A 23573-nucleotide genomic window follows, 5' to 3' on the forward strand; every position below is an offset into this window, starting at 1 on the left:
CCACACAGGTACCGCTCATCGACAGATCTTACCACACCCCACACAGGCACTGCCTATCGACAGATAAACCATTTGACTAGAAACCAGAGAGGCAGCTCAAGCGGATCCGCCTCACACAGTGAGCTCCGTTTCACTGGACAGTCCCTATCATGTGAACAAAAGAACTGTTTTTGAAAGCTTAAAACAATAAGCTTAAAATGGCACGAAACAGTGAAATCCTCAGCCCAGCTTCACTGCGTACTGACCCGGAACAGGCCCAGGTAGGTCTGAGCTTCAGGCCCCTTTCTCTGCTGTGTCATGAGCCACCATGACAACTGCAGCCCCCGGTGCCCAGCACAGAGAGACATCATTAAAATTAAAGGAGAAAAGGAGTAGGAGAGGAAGAAAAAAATACCCTGCCATGGCCGGCAGAGGGGGCCTACCTGTGGGTCAGGGACAACCGGCTCCATAGCACCATCGTGGGAGGCCTCCATGTCGCCGGGGACCTGGGCCTTGGCGCCACCATCCACGCAAGGCTGTGGGTGGGCCCCAGGCACCCATGTGTGAGCTGTGGTTCTGCAGGCCTGCCGCCTGTCCAGCTCCACCTGGCACCTCAGGAACCGCTGGTGCAGCACCTGCAACTGGCGGCTGAGGCGGGCACACTGTGCTCGGAGCCGCTGCAGCTCGGGAGGCTCCGCCCCAGCTGCCAGGGGCTGCTGCTCCAGCGCGCGGCGGATGTGGGCCAAGGCCAACAGGACGGCCTCCAGCTCGGCAGAGTGGGCCACCTTCCGCTGGTTCAATGCGTCAATTTCCAAATTTCTCTCGGCAATCATTGCTTCCTTTGCTTTCAGGGCAGCTTCGAACTCCTGGATCCGGGAGGCCATGCCTTCGACCTCAGCCTCCCTGAGGGCTGCACTGCGCTCCAGCTCAGCCAGCTGCCGCTCCGCAGCCTCCTCTGCGCCCTGGAGGCGCTGCTGCAGGGCCTCCAGGGCTTGGCTGTGCCCGCGCTCCCGGTCAGCCAGCAGCTGGCTCAGGGCCTCCTTGGCTTCAAGCGCAGCCTCAAGCTCGCCCTGCAGGGCCTGCCCCCGAGGGCCCCCGGCCTGAGAGCAGAACAGCTCGCTCTGCAGACTGCCAGCCTGACTGTCGCTGACTTCGTGCACCACGGGCCCCATGAGGGACAGCTCATGCTGCAGCTTCTCAATGACTTCATGGAGTTGTTCAATTTCCTCTGCTTTCTCCTTTTGTAATCGTTTCTGGTTCTCTCGCAGATTTTCAATCGTGGCTTTCAGCTCTTCAATCTCAGAACTTCTGGAATATATGACCTGAAGAGAGAGCACATTTCAGTGGCAAATTAAATGTATCCACTTCAGAATGTCCCTCCTTCATAACACGCTACCTCCTGAATGCATTCTCGGAGTGAAGACTCCACAGCTTGAAAAACAAAGCAGCCACAGAAGCAAACTCCCGGTCTCAGGATGCACTCCACGTCTGCCTGGGCTGCTACTGGGCCCTGGCGCACACCTTGTGCTCCACGGCTGATCGTGGGACGAAGTGCTAATGCAGCCGATTTCCACACAAGGACGTCTACAGAATGATGCTTTCACCACCCTTTAAATGTTATTTTGTTAATATTTAAACAACTTGATTTGTTTGATTTTCCTGAAGGTGCATTAGATTTTAGGTGTCGTTCTGACTCCAGGAGGAAAGAAACCTGGGCAGAGAATCTGCACCAACAAAGCGGTGAGCTGGGCACACGCCCCTTCCATCCCAACACTGCTCACGGTGATGCCAGTGACGCAAGCGTCTCTGCCACTGCCACCTCGGTGACACCAGGCATCAAAGTGAGTTTACCTGTGCCATGAAACATAATCCTCAGTCATGTAAGGAAATACGATTGTTTCCACTTTAAAGACAGGAAAATGGAAACTGAGATATTAAACATCTTTCTAAACCCACAAAAATAGTAAGTGGAAAATCAGGATTGAGATCTATGTCAGTATAGCTCCAAACTCTATTCTCTTAAGATAACATGACTGGTAATGACAAAAAACGGAAAAATTCTAACCCATTTGTGTTCTAACAATTTTAAAACAATTTGTTATAGATTAATATGTTCTTCTAAAAAATTGAGGGTTTCATAACAACTCCGGGTTTCTCTGGAACTACCTCACAATTACTCTGGACTGAAGTGCAAATCTGGCCTACAGGAAAAAAAAAAAAAAAGGAACCTGATGAAGCTGTGGCTTTGATTTGGACGCTGTCAGCGACACCTTCCTACACATTTCCCACCGAGGACCACCACCACGCATTTAGCAAAAGCAGCCTCCCCGCTGTGGGCTAGGAATGCCCGCAGCACATTCTGCTCCATCCCGTGTCTTACTGGGTCTGGGTGCAGCACCGGCCCGTGTCTCTGTACTCTACAGGCAAGTGAAGGAATTTTAAAGACAATTCTGATTATATGCAGCTTTTGCTCATTCACTAAATGCACTAAATAAACTGGAATCAAAGGGTGTGCACTAAAGACGGTCACAATCACAACGCAAATACTATGTTAAAATACTGGAGCCAGCCTACGAAAGTAGCTCTAAATGTAAAACACTAAAACCTAAAATCAGTGAACTGAGACCGGGCGCGGTGGCTCACGTCTGTAACCCCAGCACTTTGGGAGGCTGAGGCAGGCAGATCACTTGAGCACAGGAGTTCGAGATCAGCCTGGCCAACATGGCGCAACCTGGTCTCTAGTAAAAACATAAAAATTAGCCGGGCGTGGTGACAGGCACCTGTAATCCCAGCTACTCAGGAGGCTGAGGTGGGAGAATCGCGTAAACTCCAGAGGCAGAGGTTGCAGTGAGCCGAGATTGTGCCACTGCACTCCAAGCTGGGTGACAGAGCAAGATAGCAACAAAAAAAAGCAAAAAGCGTATGCAAGCGTATTCAAGGAGACTTGAATGCGAAGTAAAACTACGAAATGTCTGAGGAAAATTGGGCTAGGGAAAGGGCTCTCAGATAGAACTTCAAAAGTATACTCTGGCGGGGCACAGTGGCTCACGCCTGTAATCCCAATACTTTGGGAGGCCAAGGCAGGGGGATCATCTGAGTCAGGAGTTCGAGACCAGCCTGACCAACATGGAGAAACCCCGTCTCTACTAAAAATACAAAAGTTAGCTGGGCATAGTGGCAGGTGCCTGTAATCCCGGCCACTCAGGAGGCTGAGGCAGGAGAATTGCTTGAACCCGGGAGGCAGAGGTTGCAGTGAGCCGAGATCACGCCACTGCATTCCAGCCTGGGCAACACAGAGAGTCTCTGTCAAAAAAAAAGAAAGTAAAACGTTTTGCTCTGCAAAATATACTGTTAAGAGAATGAAAAGACCAGCCATACATTGGGAGAAAACACCTGCAAATCATGTATCCATAAAAACAGTGTTCAAAAGATATAAAGAATTCCCAAAACAATAAGAAAACGAACAACCCAACTTTTTAAAATTTTCTGAGGCGGGGCACGGTGGCTCATGTCTGTAATCCCAGCACTTTGGGAGGCCGAGGCAGGTGGGTCACCGGAGGTCAGAAGTTCGAGACCAGCCTGGCCAACATGGTGAAACCCCGTCTCTACTAAAAATGTAAAAAAATTAGCCGGGTGTGGTGGTGGGTGCCTATAATCCCAGCTACTCAGGAGACTGAGGCAGAATTGCTTGAACCCAGGAGACGGAAGTTGCAGTGAGCCGACATGGTCCCACTGTACTCCAGCCTGGGCCACAGAGTGAGACTCCATCTCAAAAAAAAAAAAAAAGGCCTTTCTGAAAGACTTGAACAAACATTTTCCCCACAATATGGATGGCAAATAAGCACAGAAAAAGATGCTGATGATCACTAGTCATTAAGGAAACACAAAACACTAGGATATACTACCATATATCTACCAGAATGTCTAGGAAAAAAGACTGACCTTACCAAGTGCTGATGAGAATGTGGTTACCTAGAACACTCCTCTATTGCTGGTGGAATGTAAAACGGTAGCGCAACTACGGAAAACAGTTTGACAGTTTCTTTTAAGTAAAAGATATACTTACACATGAATCAGCCAAGCATTCAGATTAAGTATTGAACCAAAAGAAGTGAACATTTATTTTCTCCCAAAAAGCTGTGCATGAAAGTTTACGGCAGCTCAATTCATCACTGCCAAAACCTAGAAATCATCCAAATGTCCCCCAACGGGTACATGGATCAACAAACTGTGGTCCATCCAGACAACACTACTCAGCAACTAAAGAAACAGACACGGGCCACAGGATGCACCAATTTCAAGTGCGTTACAACACCTGACTCGAAACAGAATTCCAGAAAGGAAAACAACAGGCCTGGGGAGAGGCCCGTGGGTGGGTGGCCAGAGGTTGGAAGTCGTAGATGGGTTGCCATAAAGAAACAGCACTAGGAAAAATTTTTGAGTGATGAGATTGTGGTGATTATTATAGGACTAAATCCTTTTTTCAAAATTTATAAAACTGTATACCAAAAAAACCCTAATTTTATTATGCACAAAGTTGAAAAACAAAAAAAGAAATTGTTATACTAAAAAATAAGAAGTATCTATAATCCATGACCTAAGGTTCTATCTGAAAAAGCTAGAAAAAGAAGAGAAAATAAACCCAAGGTAAATAGAAGGAAGCCAATAATGAAAATAAGAGGAGAAATCAAAGAAAGACAGAAAAGTATCAGAGCCAAAAGCTGATTCTTTGAAAACATCGACAACACCAATAAACTACTAGCTAGAGAGACTCAAGAATAAAAGAGAAAACACAAACTCACTAATATCAGGAATAAAAGAAGGGCCATCAGCATAGAACTTGCAGATACTCAATGGCAAGTAAGGAAATGGTTAATAAGGTGAACAGTTACAAAATGAGAAAGTATAGGCTGGGCAGTGGCTCACGCCTGTAATCCCCAGCTTTGTGAGGCCGAAGCAGATGGATCACAAGGTCAGGAGATCGAGACCATCCTGGCTAACACAGTGAAATCCCGTCTCTACCAAAAATACAAAAGATTAGCTCGGCGTGGTGACACATGCTTGTAACCCCAGCTACTCAGGAGGCTGAGGCAGGAGAATCACTTGAACCCAGGAGGCGGAGGTTGCAGGGAGCCGAGATCGTGCCACTGCACTCCATCCTGGGTGACAGAGCAAGACTCCATCTCAAAAAAAAAAAAAAAAGAAAAAGTATAAACTTCTTTATGCAAAGCAACTTGACAATTTTGATGACATGCATAAGTTCCCTGAAAAATACGACTTATCACAACACGAAACAGAAATCAAATACCTCAGTCGATTAAAGAAAATGAATTCATTATCATAAATCTCTCTAGATACACAAACTCCAAATGGCTTCATTGTTGATGCTACGAAAACATTCAAGGAAGAAATCCAGCTATGTGAAATAACCTCTTTCAGAAAAGACGAGGGGTGAAAAACTTCCCAACCTATTTTATGAGACTACCATAACCTTCATACCAAAGCCTTAGGAAATACTGCAAAAAAAGACAATTACAGACCAACATCTCTCATGAACACAGCTGCAAAAACCATTAACAAAATATAGCAAATCAAATTCAGTAATGTATGTAACACATGAAGAGGGCAGTACACCACTACCAGGTATGGCTTATCCAGAACTGCAAGGTCAGTTTCATCTCCAAGAAATAAATCACTCAATAAAGTTAACCCTATTCATAAAATAAAAGAGAAAAATATCATCACTATTTCAATAGATCCGGAAAAAGCAAACTAGAAATGTAATGGAACTTCCTTTATCTGATAAAAAGGCACCTGTGAAAATCCTAAAGCTAACATACTTAATGGCAAAACACCGACCACTTGCCCGTAAGACAAGGAGCAGGGCAAAGATGACTGCTCTAGCCAGTTTGAACTTTGTACCGGCAGTGCTAGACATTATAATCAGAGAAGGAAATAACGAAAATTGGAAAGAAATAAAACTGTCTTTACTTGAAGATGATGTTATCTTATACATAAAAAGCCCTCAGGAATCCACAAAACACTACTAATATACATAAACTGTGCAAGGTAACAGCAAGGCTAATAGACAAAAGGTGTATGTGTATTCATGGTAAACAACTAGATAATTATTTTAAATCTCATTTACAATCGTGCAGAAAGCCTAAAATATTTAAGGATACATTAACAAAAGACGTGTGAGCCTCTTTATTAAAACCTATAGAATAAGGGAGAAGTAAATGGCAAAATTAAAGAAACATCACTAACCCGAGAGTTAGAACAAGCAACACAGGAAGGGAGGGCCCACGCTGAGGATGAGGTGTTAGGGTGGCTGGAGCCCCGGAGGACGGCAGTACAGAACAAGGGACAACAACCACGACCACGCCAGGGAGACGGGAGCTGTTTCCCCACAAACCTAAGACACTTCTAGAAGACGAACATCTTCACTGACATCAAATGGGGTAGAAAACGGCAAACGTGGTGTCCTTGTATGAACTGGAAACCGAACAGTCAAACCTTGAAATGGAATTTTACTTTTCTTTATTATATAAAGCAAAATAAAGTAACATCCGCACCTTCACAAAAAATTAGGAGAATTACAGAAAACGAAGGATGTACGAATTTGCACATATCTGGAAGAAAAATCCCACAAGAAAATATTGGGGATTGTCCTTATAAAGCCTTCAATTCCTAATGGAACTAAAATACTGTCCTTAACATTTAACTATTTTTAATATATTTTTCATTATATAAGATTATAGTTACATGTCAAATTCTAGAGAGCACTATAGACAAATAATACAACTTCTTTTGAAAAGTAATCAATGGTTTTCAAAGGCATTCTTTTTTTGAGACGCATCTTGCTCTGTTGCCCAGGATGGAGTGCAGTGGCGCAATCTCGGCTCACTGCAACCTCCGCCTCCTGGGTTCAAGCGATTCTCCTGCCTCAGCCTCCCAAGTAACTATTAGAGGCACCGGCCACCAGGCCCAGATAATTTTTGTGTTTTTAGTATAGATGGGGTTTCACCATGTTGGCCACGTTGGTCTCGAACTCCTGAGCTCAAGTGATCTGCCCGCCTTGGCCTCCCGAAGTGCTGGGATTACAGGCGTGAGCCACCGTGCCTGGCCATAAAAGGCAATCTTCAATGTAACCCAAAAGGATATTTTTAAATTTTTGCCAAATATACAAGATACCAACAGACACTAAGACAGATAATTAATATCTCAGCAGCCTCTGTCAAAGGGAAATTAAAAGTGACAAATTGGAGACAAACTTCTTTTTACTTCTATGGTCCCCTCCAAAATTATTTTTTTTAGGCAGGGTCCTGTTCTGTCATTACGGCTGGATTACAGTGGCATGATCACAGCTCACTGTGTTCTCGGATGCCCAGGCTCAAGTGATCTTCCCACCTCAGCCTTCACAGTAGGTGGTATTATAGGTGCATGCCTGGCTAAACTTTTTTTAAAAATTTGGAGAGATGGGACTCACTACGTCATTGTCCAGTATGATCTCGAATTCCTGGGCTCAAACGATCCTCCCACCTCAGGTTCCCAAACTCCTGGTATTACAGGTGTGAGAGCCACTGTGCCCGGCCATAAAATTAATTTTGTGTTTGAGACACGGTCTCGCTTTGTTGCCCAGGCTGAAGTGCAGTGGCATAATCACAGCTCACTGCACCCTCCATCTCCTGGGTTGAAGTGATGCTCCTGCCTCAGCCTCCTGAGTGGTGTGTATCACCCTACCTGGCTAATTTTTGTATTTTTAGTAGAGATGGGGCTTTGCCATGTTGTTTAGGCTGGTCTCGAACTCCTGAGCTCAAGTGATCCACCCTCCTCAGTCTTCCAAAGTGGTGAGAATATAGGCGTGAGCCACCGTGCCTGACTGATAAAATTAATTCTGAGAAGTATTATAAACATGATATGAGGAAACAGAAGACTGTCATCCTGGAACGCCAAGGTCCCAGTCAATCACACCCAGACACCATGAGGACTTTGTGCAGGAGACGCAGGCAAAGCCAGAAGCATGAGAAGACCCCCTTCTCCCCCAGCACTGGGGAGTGGCTGACCTCGCCGAGGTAAACCTGCTGTGCCTGGAGCTGCTCGCTCACACACAGGATCTCCTCTTCTTTGTTGTGCAGAAATGCCGGTGGAAATGGTAATAACAACCACCTTATCAAAACAGAGCCAACAGAACCTTACTAGGGAAATATTCTACTGACCCTACAGGTACAAAATGTCCTAATTAAATAAGCCTACAGTTTTAAATTGGAAAAATGGAAAATCAATTTGAAAACGTTTGTTTGTTTGTTTTTGTTTTTTGAGACAGAGTCTCGCTTTGTTGCCCAGGCTGGAGTGCAGTGGCGCGATCTCGGCTCACTGCAAGCTCCGCCTCCTGGGTTCACGCTGTTCTCTTGCCTCAGCTTTCCGAGTAGCTGGGACTACAGGCGCCCGCCACCACACCCGGCTAATTTTTTGTATTTTTTATTTTTTGTAGAGACAGGGTTTCACCGTGTTGGCCAGGATGGTCTCGATCTCCTGACCTCGTGATCTGCCCGCCTGAGCCTCCCAAAGTGTTGGGATTACAGGCCTGAGCCACTGCACCCGGCTGAAAATGTTTTTCTACTAAAGTCCTTTCTGTCTAGTTTTCTTATGGTCGTTTAAAAATAAACCAATAACTAAATAAAGTCCTCTCTGTTTAAAATGACATATTAGGCTAGGCAAGGTAGCTCATGCCTGTAATCCCAGCACTTTGCAAGGCAGAGGTGGGAGGACTGCTTGAAGCCAGGAGTTCAAGACCAGCCTGGGCAAGAGAGTGAGCCTCTATCTCCACCAAAAAAAAAAAAAAAAAAAAAACCAACATTTAGGCAGGTGTGGTGGCACATGCCTGTAGTCCCAGCTACTGGGGAGGCTGAGGCAGGAGAATCGCTGGAGCCCAGGAGTTTGAGGCTGCAGTGAGCTATGACTGTGCCACCCGGGCGACAGAGGGAGACCCTGTCTCTAGAACAAAATAATAACAACATAAATAAATAAATAAAACGACATATTCATTTGGATTTCAAAAATCAATTACTGCACTTTTCCAGGCAATCTGTCTCAAAACGATCACCAAAAAGAAGTAAAATAAGCTCTTATCTGTTTCTCATCTTATTAACGAAGGAAGAGTTCACACAGAAAGAACTGCTCATCCCCGGGATCAACCTAAAACTCCCTTTTACTCCACACAGGTTAGAATCATTCACATGTAGCCTCGGTGAGAATCCGACATAAATGTCACCACCCTCAACTATCTCCCACGCTGAGTTCATTCACAGAGAAGGCACCACGCGGGCACCACACACAGGATTCTCCCACGCACAGGATTCTCCCACACACAGGATTCTCCCACACACAGGATTCTACACAAGGTCTTTCAAGGGCACCTGTGAAGTTATGAACGCTCTGCAATTTTGAATATCATCTCTATTATAAACAGGCTGGTTGTGGTTTTCTTTTTTGCTTCAAAAGCACACCTACGTTTAAAATAATAAACCTACTATGTACCCACAAAAATTTTTTTTTTTTAATTAGTTTTTAAGATTTTTTTCCCATCATGCCAGTGGGAAGAGACACAGTGAGTAGCCACTTACTGAAGTCACCTCCTTGAGAAGAGCAAGCCAGCAACAGCCCAGCGCCTCTCACAGCCCCAGGGTGCTGCCCTAGGGAAAGGCCTCTCCTCAGATCCCTGACTATCAGGGCTCTAATCAGAAAGCAGTTTGGGGCAGGGGTCGCAGGCTCCCCACTCAAGATCCCTAGAAAGCTGCTTCCATGCACATGTCCCCAGGCAGAATCGGGCGCTCTCTGCAGCTGTCTGCCACATGGGGCCATGGGTGTCTGTGAAGGCCAGAGACTCGCGTCCCAGACGAGGGTCCTGGCAGCCGCTCGGCACTGGCGTAAGCAACACGAACTCGGCATCCCATGGACCTTCGGTAGCTTACCTTCGAGCTCACGTTTTCTTCCTGAAGCTCTCCGAGGCGGACAGCAGTCTGGCTGTTCTGCATGACTAATTTTAAGTTCAGATGTAGTATTTCTTCATTTTTACTTTCTAAGTCACCTTTCATCTTCTCTAGTTGTTCTTTCAAGTCCAAAACCTTTCATTAAAACAAAAGAAGTATTAAAAGTCATCTAATATTCTACTGACATTAATAATTAAGAAATTATTAAAACAGCTTTGAGAGATTTAAAAGCACATGCCTAAGACAGTTATTACTACCCTGTACCCATATCCACATGTAAATGGTCAAACTGCAAAAAATACACAGTGGTCAGGGCTGGGCACAGGGTTCACGCCTTAAATCCCAGCACTTCGAGAGGCTCAAGCAAGCGGATCACCTGAGGTCAGGAGTTGGAGACCAGCCTGACCAACATGGTGAAACCCTATCTCTACTAAAAATACCAAAAATGAGCCGGGCGTGGTGGTGGGTGCGCCTGTCATCCCAGCTACTCGGGAGGCTGAGGCAGGAGAATCACTTGAACCCGGGAGGCGGAGGTTGTAGTGAGCTGAGATCGCGCCACTGCACTCCAGCCTGGGCAACAAGAGCAAAACTCTGTCTCAAAAAAAAAAGAAAAGAAAAGTATACACAGTGGTCACAAGCCCATCGCCTGCGCTATCTGGACATCGGATCTGCCACAGAGAAGCTCACTGGACACTAACCTGGGGCTGATAATCCCATGACCCCACTCCGTGCTCACCTCACTCTCACGCTGCAGGAGTGCGCTCTGTGTCACCTCCAACTGTACTTCTGGACCCTCAGGAGGGCTGCCCGGAGGAGGCTCGGGGCAACTGCCTGCATCTAGTGTAGACTGCAATGTGGATGCCAGAAGTAAGCTACTCATCTGCTGTTTCTTTAACAACTCTTTATCCTGTTAAAAGAAAAAAAAGGAACTCTATTTTAGGCAAACACTTGGGAATTCAGTACCTCAAACTGCTGCCTGTTAAAGCACAGACCATCTTCAGCTGTGCCTGAAGCAGAGCCGGTGCACCTGCACGCACCTGCGCTCAGTGACGCACCAGGCAGCACTGGTACCCAGAACCCAGCCACCTCCCAGCAGAGGCCTGCCTGGTGCAGGACGCGACCCAGAGCCACAGCCTGTGCCCGAGTCCACTGTGAGAAATTTATCTACAGTAATATTCACCAAACTATTACCAGTATTTTCAACACTGACAAAAAGTGGCCAAAAAAAATAGGGCAATGGCTAATGGTATGCTCATACAATGAATATTACCGGCCTAGAAAAAATTTTTCAAAGAATATTTAATATGACGAAAATGGTCACAATACATTACATGCGCAAGAGCATGACATATAAAACTGCATACACAGTCCAAATTTCACGAAGGGATAAAAAGACATTTTCTAACCCTGGCATCTACTAAGCTCAGTAAACGTTTGCTGAGTGAAGGCAGAAGGAAGGGGTGAAGCCACCCTGGAGCAGGTGTCACTGAAACATGAGCGGCGGCCGGCCAGGGGGACAGCTCCACTCCAAGTACAGGTGACGTTCAGTGGTCCTCCCTGCGACAGCAGAATGGAAACATGTCAGGGCTTCAGGTAAGGCCCCGACTTAATAATTCTCATCAGCACTTATAAGAATCAGACACACTTGGCTGGGAGTGGTGGCACACACCTGTAATCCCAGACTTTGGGAGGCCGAGGCGGGCAGATCACCTGAGGTCAGTAGTTCGAGACCAGCCTGGCCAACATGGTGAAACCCCGTCTCTATTAAAAATACAAAAATTAGCCAGGCATGGTGACGGGCGCCTGTAATCCCAGCTACTCGGGAGGCTGAGGCAGGAGAATCGCTTGAACCCGGGAGGAGGAGGTTGCAGTGAGCCGAGATTGCGCCACTGCACTCCAGCCTGGGCTACAGAGTGAGACTTCGTCTCAAAAAAAAAAAAAATCAGACACACCTGAGAAACACTCCTCTCATCTGTGTCTGAGGCCAAACTACTAATTCTAAAATCAAATTTCTTACTGAGCCTCACTTTTCAAGTAACCTTTTAACCTCATAAAAGTCAGCTGAATTCCTTTTAGCTAAACGCTCACAAAGGAGGGCACAGCCGCTACCCAGAAATGCAGACAGGCAGCCATGAGATGGCCTACCTGGCCCAGTGCTCCAGCCCCTCTCTGAACTCTCAGACACAAACGAACACACGGAACACGGGAAACACCAGCAATGCAAAACCATCACTGGAGATCTTTTCACTGGGAGCTGACCTAAGTTCCTGAACTCAACTGAAATAATTACAAGGGGCTCTCATCAAAGTATTTAATAAGGTATGTTTTTTTAAACCTAAAATCTTAAATGTTTACTTCATGAAATATTAAGAATAAATTCAGAGTTCTTGAGACATAAAGAAATGGTATAAAATCCTCCAGCAAATAAAAGCAACAATCTCCAGCAAGGTCAAAGTCCACTTCCTACCCAGTCACCAAGGACTTCTGCTTCTCCCCAGCGCCCGTGTTTCTGGTGCAGACGTGGTGGCTGCGAGTGAAAAAGGACACGCTGCCTGTTCCTGCCAGTTCAGCAATGAAGCCGTGCCCCAGAGACGCCTCGCTGCATGCCTGACCACGACGTGGAGACGCTTTACCTGCGCCAGCTCTTTCATAATGTTCTTCTGTTTTTCCACTTCTTCCTGGAGCTCGGCCACTTTCTTCCTGATGCTGATGTTCATCTCCTCCAGACGTTTAATTTCTTCTTCCTGCCTCAACACTCGTCTATCTGCTGACTCTTTCTGTAGAGCCAATTCATTAAATTCATCCAACTTTTCTCTCAACTTTTGTTGTAACAACTCAACCTAAAACAACAAAAAATGCTTGGGGAATACAATAGACTGTTCTACATAAACCCATCTTCCAAACAAAAAAGTACCCAAAACAATAGAAAACAGATGCCCTATGCCCTCCCCCAGACCCACAGGGAGACCCGGACCCACAGGCTGCAGAGGGAGACCCGGACCCACAGACCGAACAGAGAAACCGAGACCTGGGCAGCACAGGGTAGATCTAAGGAAAGTATAGGGTGATGCTGTGTTAAGGTCATTCTCTATAATACAGAATTTGTTAGGAAAATGAAATTTATTCTGATAGAAAAGAATGGAATACTACAGCCGGGTGCAGTGGCTCACGCCTGTAATCCCAGCACTTTGGGAGGCCGAGGCAGGTGGATCACGAGGTTAAGAGATCGACACCATCCTGGCTAAGATGGTGAAACCCCGTCTCTACTAAAACTACGAAAAATTAGCCGGGCGTGGCGGTGGGCACCTGTAGTCCCAGCTACTCGGGAGGTTGAGGCAGGAGAATGGCGTAAACCCAGAGGGGGACCGTGCGGTGAGCTGAGATCCGGCCACTGCACTCCAGCCTGGGCGACAGAGCGAGACTCCGTCTCAAAAAAAAAAAAAAGAATGGAACACCCAGCCACGGAAAGAATGAACTATGGCTACACTCAGCAACCTGGATCATCTCCAGAGTCAGGCTCAGTGAACGGCGTCAATCCCCAAAGATGACAGGCACACTTTACACATCAGGATGACGGCAAAGTCTTAGAGATAGACGACAGATGAGTGGTTGCCAGAGAAGGGACAGCAGCAGGGCCGTGACCAGGTACACGAGGGTCCCGGGGGGCGGAAGGTGCTGCAGCGTCACCGGCTCCCTGCCCATACTGTCTGCAATGCCGCGTTCTGGCTCTGCAGGTGTGACCTCTGGGGAACCACGTGCCAGGCACAAGGGATCCGAGTCTTACCTCTTACAACTGTGTGTGAATCCACCATTAATTTTTTAAAAGAATAAACGAACCTACCAGAGCTTCCTCAGGCAAGAGAAAGCAGATAGCTGCAGCCCAAGCTAGAGCAAGAAAAGCGAGTGGGCAGCAGGACAGTCCCACCAAGCGCAGGGGGAGCCTGGGCGCCCGCACAGGGAGTGCCCATCTCGGTGATGCCTACTCACCTCTCCATCCAGCGGTGCCTGCTGCCGAGTTCATGTACATGGAAGGCAAAAATTTTAAGAAGGTTAAAGCTTAAAAACACAGTAAAAGACTGCAACCAGCGGCACTGCACGCTGTGCTGACTCACCTGGCTGTCGTGAGGGCCCCAGGGCTGTGGCTTGGCCACCTGGCGGAGCTGCCCCTCCAGCCTCTGAATCTCTTGCTGGAACTCCTCGCGTTCGTGCTCCCGCTCAGCGGCCTGCTCCTGGGAGGACAGGCAGCAGGTCGGGACCACCCCAAAGGGGCTAGCGTGCCCCTTGCAGCGAAGGCCCACCCAGGTTTCCACTGCACATGCAAGTACAACCGCCCAGCAGCTCAAGACTCCAAATATTCCCCTCGTCATAGTCACTTTGCAAAATGAAGTTAAGAAAAACAGCCCTCTGCCTGGAACACAGAGGAACGTCTGAGACTGGTGGGTGGGAGGACAAGAGCCAGTGAGAGTCGCAGCACAGGCCCAGCCTGGGCCCCAAGGGATGCCTCCGGGACTGTGAGGAGCATGGCAAGACCATGGGAGGCGGCCCTCAGAGGCCTATGTCACAAAATGTGGGCAAGAAGACACCCACCAAGCGTCAGTGACCTGGGCACACCTGTGTAGCAGGTGTAGGGCGCCCTCTTCAACATCCTACAGCAGAGGCTTACGTAACCATCTGGAAAGAAGTTCATGCTGTAATGGCAACTTTTAGCGATGCAATAAAATGTATTATTCAGAATTCTTACATCCATGAATTGCCGCTGGTTGCGCAAATGCTTGTCCAGAGACGCCACCTGCTGTTCCAGGGCGGTGACGGCCTCCGCCTGCTTGGCACACCCGCGATGCTGAGACAGCTGTTCCTCTAACTCAGACTCCAAAATCTTCATCTGGGAGAGCAGGGCCGAGCGGTCCTTCTCAGCCTGCTTCCTGGTCTCCGACTGTTCTCTGGTCATATCCTCCACTTCCTTCCGGAGAGCTAAGGATGCAAACACGACAGACATGGGGAAACCCCCGCACCTCAGAGGCTGGCGCTGTACTGAGAGGGAACACGACACGTGCACCTCCGGATGGTGACTCCGTCAAAGCCCACTGAAAATGAAGTCACATGACTTCGGGGTAAAAAGCCCTTTTTTTTTTTTTTTTGAGACGGAGTCTCGCTCTGTCGCCCAGGCTGGAGCGCAGTGGCCGGATCTCAGCTCACTGCAAGCTCCGCCCCCTGGGTTTACGCCATTCTCCAGCCTCAGCCTCCGGAGTAGCTGGGACTACAGGCGCCCGCCACCTCGCCCGGCTCGTTTTTTGTATTTTTTAGTAGAGAAGGGGTTTCACCGTGTTAGCCAGGATGGTCTCGATCTCCCGACCTCGTGATCTGCCCGTCTCGGCCTCCCAAAGTGCTGGGATTACAGGCTTGAGCCACCACGCCCGGCCAAAAAGCCCATCTTTTAAAACAAAATTGGCTACATTTCTGAAGCCTGAGAAGAATACTTCTGAGTGACACGTGGGTGATTCTCTAGAAATTCTGTCTTCACTACACCCTCCCAGACAGAAACACACGACTAAGCCCAGTCCCAGCAGACGATGGACGGTGCTGAGTGCCTGGGGTTGTGACGCGTCTACGGGAAAGGCAAATGTCTCAGTGGTAAATCAAAAGCGAATCTAGGTCGGGTGGGGTGGCTCACGCCTGTAATCCCAGCACTTTGGAAGGCCGAGGTGGATGGATCACTCGAGGTCAGGAGTTCGAGACCAGCCTGGCCACCATGGTGAAACCTCGTCTCTGCTAAAAATACAAAATTAGCCAGACATGGTGGTGCACGCCTGTAATCCCAGCTACTCGGGAGGCTGAGGCAGGAGAATCACTTGAATCTGGGAGATGGAGGTTGCAGTGAGGTGAGACTGCGCTGCTGCACTCTGGCCTGGGTGACAAAGTGAGACTCCTTCAAATAAATAAACAAACAAACAAACTGGGTACTACAGTTTAAATTTCTGTCCCCTCCAAAACTCATGTTGAAATTTAACTGCCAGAGTGATGGTATTGGAGGGGCCTTGAAAAGGTGATGAGGCCGCAAGGGCTCCACCCTCACAGCAGTTTTAATGCCTCAATAAGTGGCTTTGGGAGTGGCTGTCCCCCTTGGCCCTTCTGCCTCTGCCCTGTGAGGATCCCGCCCTCTACTCTGGAGGATTCAGTGTACAAGACTCTGCCTTAGAAGCAGAGACTGGTACCTCACTAGACACCAAACCTGCTGGCACCTTGACCTTAGACTTCACCACACACCGAACCTGCTGGCACCTTGACCTTAGGCTTTCCAGCCTCCAGAACCGTAAGCCACAAATGTGTGTCTGGGATAAATCGCCTAGCCTCAAAGATACTCTTCTAGCAGCACAACCAGCCTAAGACCTGGGGTGGGGAAGCCCTGGCCCAAGTGGAAACTGCAGATGAAAAAGCATCTTGGTAAAAGGGGCTCTCTGCTGCTGAATCCCGAAGTCTCTATTTTATTATTCTTATTTTTGAGATGGAGTCTGGCTCTGGGATTATAGGTGTGAGCTACCACTCCCGGCCTGAATCCTGAAGTCTTTAAGCCATCCAAAAACTAAAATATTAAATTCATTCATGCTGACGTTTTACCAGCTTCCAAAAAAGCATTTTGATTTGTAAAATTGTTAGTCTTTTATCACAAACTATCATGACCAATGCAAGCAACATTCTCAATAAATGTTCACGCCACTGTCAGCAGTGATGGTGACTCTGCTGTCAACATGCTGCTGCGGTAATGCCATTCACAGCCCGAGACGTGCGGCGCGGCCCAAGGGCAGCTGCTCCCCCGACTGCACTCCCTCGCCCTGGACATGACCCGGGCTCTGCTTGGCCCAGAAGATCACCATCTTCAGGGCCAAGGGCGCTGGGCCACGCACTGGGGCAGGGTGCCTGTTGACACACACGCAGACTCAGGGAGGCACGGGGGGATCACAATCTCGGCTGACGGAGCAGGTGACACCACGCTGAGCAGGCACAGGGGATGCGGTGGGCCCAGGCCCTCCTGGAGACCAGAGCAGGGACCCAGCCCAAGAACGGCTACAACTATCACAAGGCATCAGTTCCTGAAAAGTAGAACAAACTGTAGCTTAGGCACTGCAGTAACCACCGTTACAGAAATGCTCCTGCTTTGCTGGGGCATTAAAATGGGACAACTCCACCCATTTGTATGAATGTTGAAGATGAGAGTTTCACTGTATTTACTGTTTGCCACAGAAGTTCTGAAGGACTTTTCTTTAGTAAATAATTTGCAAAATCCAATGCAAACACACAGCACGTCACACAGAAATCACTCGTTTGTCTTTACAAACCTGAGTCCTTGTGTGCTGCAGTGACAGCTGTGCCTACGAACAAGAGTTTGCATTTACTGGTGGACACGGAATCGTGCAGCTGAGAATGTGAGAGCTAGAACCAGTGACGGCAGCGTCAGCAGCAGGGCTCCGAGCAACGCTGCTGGCCTTGAACGATCTCCAGACTCAGCATCCACCATGCCCGCGCTGCCTGTGTGGCTGCAGGCCCATCGACTTTCCAAGGAGACAAAGACAACAAAAGGGACAGACGGCAACGCCTGAAGAGGGCCACAAAACACCACACAGCGAAGGGGCATCACGCAACACGGCGAGGCAGGGCTGCTGCGCACAGGGCCGAGTTCACGCCACTGTCAGAGCCTAGGCCCTGCCGGGAGTGTGCTCAGGGCTGTGGTGGGTATGTCGGTAGCTGGCGCACAACTGCAGAACCAGGGTGAAAGGAAAGAAAATAAACCAGAGTGAGAAACTAGGGCAGGGTTAACAATGTCAAAATGGAAGCAAACCAAGAGGACCCCAGAGAAACGATGAGAATTTCCCAATGACAAAACTAAGTTGGCCTGAGCCTGTGAAAGGGCTCCATGAGATCCACTCCCAGCATGCCAGGTGCCTACCACTGCAGGGCCCGTGGTGAGCCTCAGCTTCAAACCTGGGGCCTGCAGGGAGCCCAGCCAGGCTGTGGACAGGGCCCACATCCACCTGTCCCAACACTCTCTGGTGGGCCAGAACTCGTGGCAGGAGGTGAACCAGAGGCAAAGCAGCAGAGGGGCCACCACAGCCTTGGGAGGAAGCCCCATGGTGCTCAGTCCATGTGCTCAGGCCCAGGGCACAACAGAGGCACCTGACATGGGGGTGCTGGCCACAGGGCCCAGGCCTCACTGGGCCGTTCAACAGTATGCAGGCCACACACCCCTTTATCTGGCAGGAGGCCTGACAAATGAGGTGACTGGCTGAAGTCCAAGGGCTCGAAGCGGTGAAACACCAGGTGGTTGCCGCTGGTGGAGTACAGCCCAGCTGCCAGCTGGCTGTGCACGAAGACACTGGAAATGGGGCAGCAGAGTTCACAGGGAGGGGCCTGACCATGAGGCTGCCCCCGGACAGCAGAGGGCAAGCAGAGAAAGCATCATGAGAAACAGTGACAATGGACGCCCAGATGCAACAGCACTGCCAGGGAAGAGATGCAGGCCCTCGATGCCGAGAGCAATGCATGACATCAGAGACGTTCCTGAAAACACCCTGAAAAATCCTGAGGAGATGCAGGAAAACGAGGGCCTCAAAGGTAAAGAAATGGGATCTTGAGTCGTGTCTCCAGCACCACTTCACTGTCAGAGGAGGGGACCTGAAGAGACTCCAGGCCCTCGTGGCCCTCAAGGTTCCCCCGCACTCCCTCTGTGGACACACAGATCACGGGGGCAACAGGGCTTAGAGGCCCATGGGGAGATGACACTGACCTGAGCCCAGCAGCAGCCAAACCCACAGTGAGGACTTCACAGCTGGCCAAGGAAAATCCAGCCTGGAGCAAGGTTAAGCAGGCCAAGCAGGCAGACGAAAAGGAAACACAAAGAGCAGCAGGAAGGGCCCAATGCCAGGAGGTGCGGCAAAAAAAAAAAAACTTGGCTAAATGGACCAAAAGAAGATACTCACAGATACGCTTTTTAAAAAGAGTCATGAATATGGTATCCATACAAGGCACAACTAAAACAGAATGTTAAAAAAGACTTAAAAGGACAAGAAAAGATACACAAGGGGAAAAACACCAGACTAATCCTTCACCATCAGAAATTTATATAAAAAAGAGAAAAGGGATAAATGGGAATGACAGAAATAAACCAAGAAAAGGAGAAGACAAAGAGTGGGCACAATCACAGGCACAGTTTAAAACATCCCGCGGGTCCAACGTCTTCCACCTGGAAAACGCTCCCTGGGCCAAAAATTACAAGCTTGTGGGACCCAGATGTCAACATGAGCACCACAGGTGAAAAGGCTGGGGCACCGCCAGGAGGCACGACCTGAACCCCACATCCTGTGAAAGGCAGCAAACGTGTCCGAGAGCATCCAACCCAACGAAGGCAGCAAGAAACCATAGGAGCTGGCCGGGCACCGGGGCTCACGTCTGTGATCCCAGCACTATGGGAGGCCGAGACAGGCAGATCACTTGAGGTCAGGAGTTCGAGACCAGCCTGGCTAACATGGTGAAACCCCATCTCTACCAAAAACATAAAAAATTAGTCAGGTGTGGTGGTGCGCACCTGTAATCCCAGCTACTTGGGAGGCTGAGGCAGGAGAATCACTTGAACCCAGGAGGCGTAGGTTGCAGTGAACCAAGATCATGCCACTGCACTCCAGCCTGACGACAGAGTGAGACTCCATATCAAAAAAAAAAAAAGAAAGAAACCATAGGAACAAGAAATCACAGGAACAAGGGCAAAAATCAGCAAGACAGAAGACAGCAAATGAGAATGGACACCAAAATCAAAAGTTGGTTGTTTGTTAAAGAGAAGAATGTAAATAATAATAATAATAGGCCGGGCGCGGTGGCTCACGCCTGTAATCCCAGCACTTTGGGAGGCCGAGACAGGTGGATCACGAGGTCAGGAGATCGAGACCATCCTGGCTAACACGGTGAAACCCCGTCTCTACTAAAAATACAAAAATTAGCCGGGCGCGGTGGCGGGCGCCTGTGGTCCCAGCTACTCGGGAGCCTGAGGCAGGAGAATGGTGTGAATCCGGGAGGCGGAGCTTGCAGTGAGTGGCGATCGCGCCACCACACTCTAGCCTGGGCAACAGAGCGAGACTCCGTCTCAAAAAAATAATAATAATAAATAATAATAATAATAAATGAGATTTCTGAATTGGCTGAGGTGGTGCCTGCGATGACCCAGCTTCTAACTCCAATCTGTGTTCTGAAGGGATGACCCCGAGGCTACAGCCATCCTGGAAGGAACTTTTGGAGAAGCGCAGGCTCCTCTGTCTCCCACGTGCCTGAGATCCACGAATGCAAGGCGTCTGTGAGGTGGCAGAGTGGGCATGTGGGCGGCAGGGCCAGCTCGGTGTGAGCTGGAATGGCATGGGGAGTAAGCCGGAGTCAGAGGCAGCGACCGGGGAGGCAAGGCACAGGGACTGAGGGCGGACGCCCTAGCCCTGAGAAAAGCCTCTGCTCGAGCTGAACCAGCTACTGAGGACGCAGTTCCATGCAGGCTCCAGATTTTAAGCTTGTTTTGACCATTTTCATTTTAAATACCTTTGAGAACAAAATATCTAAAAATCCGAAAAGATACAAACTAATACTGTTAAAACTATGTTTTCCCAATGAGGGTGAATGTCAGGCACTTGGTTATTTTAAATGAAATTTTAAAGTAGCTCTTGTTTGCCGCACTTGGCTCTGCCTCCAGCTGCTGCTGTTGGACTCAGAACCCCTCTTTTTTCCACCTCACAGAGGTGCGGACCCTCCAACCAACAGGACCAACAGACAACCCGCCTTCTCTGAAAGGGTGGCAAAGCCAGCGGATGCCTCTCCTGATCCCGCACCAGCTTCCCATGCCCAACATTCCATGAGAAGCTATGTGCTGGTTTACACTTGACCCTCTAGACACACTGAGCGTCCCTGGGAGCTGGGGAAACCGTGGCAGCTGTATCCGCGCCCCACAGCTTGAACCGACCTCCATACCCCGTGCTCCTTACCAGCTTCTCTGGCCTCGGCGTCCGTGGCTGTGGCCTCCCCCTGGCTCCACAGACGGGTGCACTCCTCCCTCAGCACTGCCTGCTCCTGGGCCGCCTGCTGCAGCTGCCGTCTCAGACTCTCCAGCTCCAGGACCAGACGGTGCTCAGAATCCTCCTTCCCGGCCAGTGCCTCCTTCAGATCGGCCGTCTCCACCTTGAATCCCTCGAGGGTGCCTTTGTGGGAGACACAGATACCCTGACAAAGTCAGTCCAGGGTGCAACTGAGGACAGCTCGGAGGGAGGGGCAGGGCCTGCTCGGAGGGAGGGACGGGGCCGCTGCCCCCGAGAGCAGCAGAGCTAAGAGCCAGCAGCTTCCAGGACCCAGCTGTAGGCCCCCAACAGCCCTGCTGGCCACAGCAGCTCCCGACCACCCCGTTCCTCCCAAACCATGGATGCCTCCCGCTGTTGGCTTTGTTTTTACATTTCACTGTAAAGCCCTATCCCGAAGGCTTCCTTCCTTCAGCGAGGCCGCGCCTGCTCCCCGTTCCTGCGCTCCAGGTGCCCCGAGGCCTCGTGCTGCTCACCCTGCGTCTTGTGCAGCTCCAGCGCCAGCTCTGCCTTTGCTGCACTCTCCTCCTTCAAGCACTCCAGCAGCTCCTGGTGCTTCCTGACAACCTGTGCCGTCTCCTCGTTTTTAAAACTAAATTCTTTTTCAAAACGAGAATGAATTTGTCGTGCTTCTTCCAGCTGTTAAAACACATTTGCAAATCAAAACTCCAGATCAAAAATAACATTTCTGATCTGGATGTAAGCCTACATTAAAACCAACAGAACGCCACTTCTACCCCCAGACCCTTCGGGCCGTCACCACCCAGGCAGGGCCAGGCCAGGGTGACGGGACCTGAGCGCATCTCAGCCACCCTCCAAGACACTGTGGCCACGGTCTCCAATGAGCACCTCTCCCCGGCCTCCCGGCTCAGCCCTGGGACCCTCTCCCTTCCTCCAGACACTGCCCTGGCGACTGTGTCCAGTCTGGGGCTCCCAGGCCATCTACAGGCTAAGAGACCCATAGTAACCTCTGAACTCAAAAGTTAGCACAAAATAATTTCTTTCTTTTTAAGATAGGGTCTTGCTCTGTCACCCAGGCTGGAGTGCAGTGGTGCAATCACGGGTCACTGCAGCCTCAGCCTCCTGAGGAGCTGGGACTGCAGATGCTGCCACCATGCCTGGCTAACTTAAAATGGGGTCTTGCTATGTTGCCCAGGCTGGCTCAAACTTCTGGGCTCCAGTGAACCTCTTACCTCAGCCTCCCAAAGTGCTGGGACTACAGGAGTGAGCCGCTGTGCCTGGCTGAAAAAAAGGATCTTTGATTGCTTTCCACGTATTCCTATTTAACATCTTTTCTAATTGTCTAAAATGTTCTAAAAGGATTTTAAAATTTTCCTTTCTTAGTGATAATCTCTAAATATGAAAACACTCCACGTGGAATTGCAACAGTGCATGAAGTAAAGAAAATGGGCCTGTTTATTATCCAAATTAAATAAACAGATTCTCTCATTCGTAGCAAGCCCACTTCCTCAAGGATCTGGTTCAGAAAAGCCTCCTCCTTGGGGAGAAACCCGTGTGAATGTGGTTGGCACCGGCATCCACCAGGCTCGTGTGGCATCATCAGCTACTCGTTGTTCACTTCTCCACAGGACCCCGGGAGCCTGGGCCTCACCTGCCTGCTGGAGTCCAGGGCCATCTCCAAGAGGCCGTCCACGGCCAGGCTGAGGCTCTGGAAGACCCTCCGGATGGGCTGCTCGCATTCCCGCACGCTTTCTGGGCTCATGAGAAAGCTTTCACGCATGTGGCTGCTCATTTCAGCCACGGAAGACATCTCTGCACATTCAGACAAAGTTCTGTCCAGCTCCGGGAGGGTGACATCAGACCACGTCTCCTCCAGCGCCGGAGCTACAAGAAGAGCAGACGCCGGCACACGCGGCTCAGCGAGCAAGCTGGCCGCAGCCACGGCAGCCACGACGACAAGGAAGCCACAGAACTCAGAAAGGCGCCCCAGCTGAGACGAGACAGCGTCACGTCTACAGGAGCTGGCAAATTTAGCCCAGACCCCAGTCTCGGCCTTCTGTAAGTGCGGGAACTAGCAAGAAACCAGGACAGCAGCGCTCCCGAGAGCACTGCCCAGTACAGAGGCTCCTCTCAGAGAGCTCCAGGCCCGCAAAGGGCCTCAAGCACAAGGCCGGGCGGCTGGTCCCGGCACACTCACCTGCCGACAGGGCCAGGCCTGCGCCCGCGTCATCCAGGCAGAGCCCCACGCGCTCCCCGATCCGGCTCCTCAGGGTGATGGCTGCTCTCAGTGTCTCTCCAAACAAACCCAGCAGCCTGCGCAGGGCGTCCAGGAGGGCCCCTCTGAGACAGGAAACACCCATCATCAGGCAAGCCGGTCACAGCGTGAGAACCCCCACCCTGGATGCTGCTGAGGGGCCGCCCACCAGTTTGCACACCTCAGTCTACGGCCGCCTGTCCCCATGGGGCCAGAAGACATGATCCTCATGCCTGTGTGAGCACAGGAAGCTGAGGCCACAGACAAGACAACCACACGCAGGAAGCTGAG

The 23573-nt window shown here is 49.8% G+C and overlaps 1 protein-coding gene across 1 annotated transcript in view; it reads right to left on the reverse strand.

Moving 5' to 3' along the window:
• PCNT (pericentrin) overlaps positions 1-23573 on the reverse strand; it is a 118379-nt gene that overhangs the window by 31415 nt on the left and 63391 nt on the right. The window contains 11 exon segments of the mRNA XM_026447415.2: positions 423-1301; positions 9954-10106; positions 10708-10878; positions 12605-12811; positions 13959-13979; positions 14084-14200; positions 14713-14942; positions 20981-21193; positions 21544-21706; positions 22680-22912; positions 23226-23368. Coding sequence (XP_026303200.1) covers positions 423-1301; positions 9954-10106; positions 10708-10878; positions 12605-12811; positions 13959-13979; positions 14084-14200; positions 14713-14942; positions 20981-21193; positions 21544-21706; positions 22680-22912; positions 23226-23368 — 2530 coding nt within the window.

Source organism: Piliocolobus tephrosceles, chromosome 19 (assembly GCF_002776525.5).
Source record: "Piliocolobus tephrosceles isolate RC106 chromosome 19, ASM277652v3, whole genome shotgun sequence".
Classification (NCBI taxonomy): Eukaryota; Metazoa; Chordata; class Mammalia; order Primates; family Cercopithecidae; genus Piliocolobus; species Piliocolobus tephrosceles.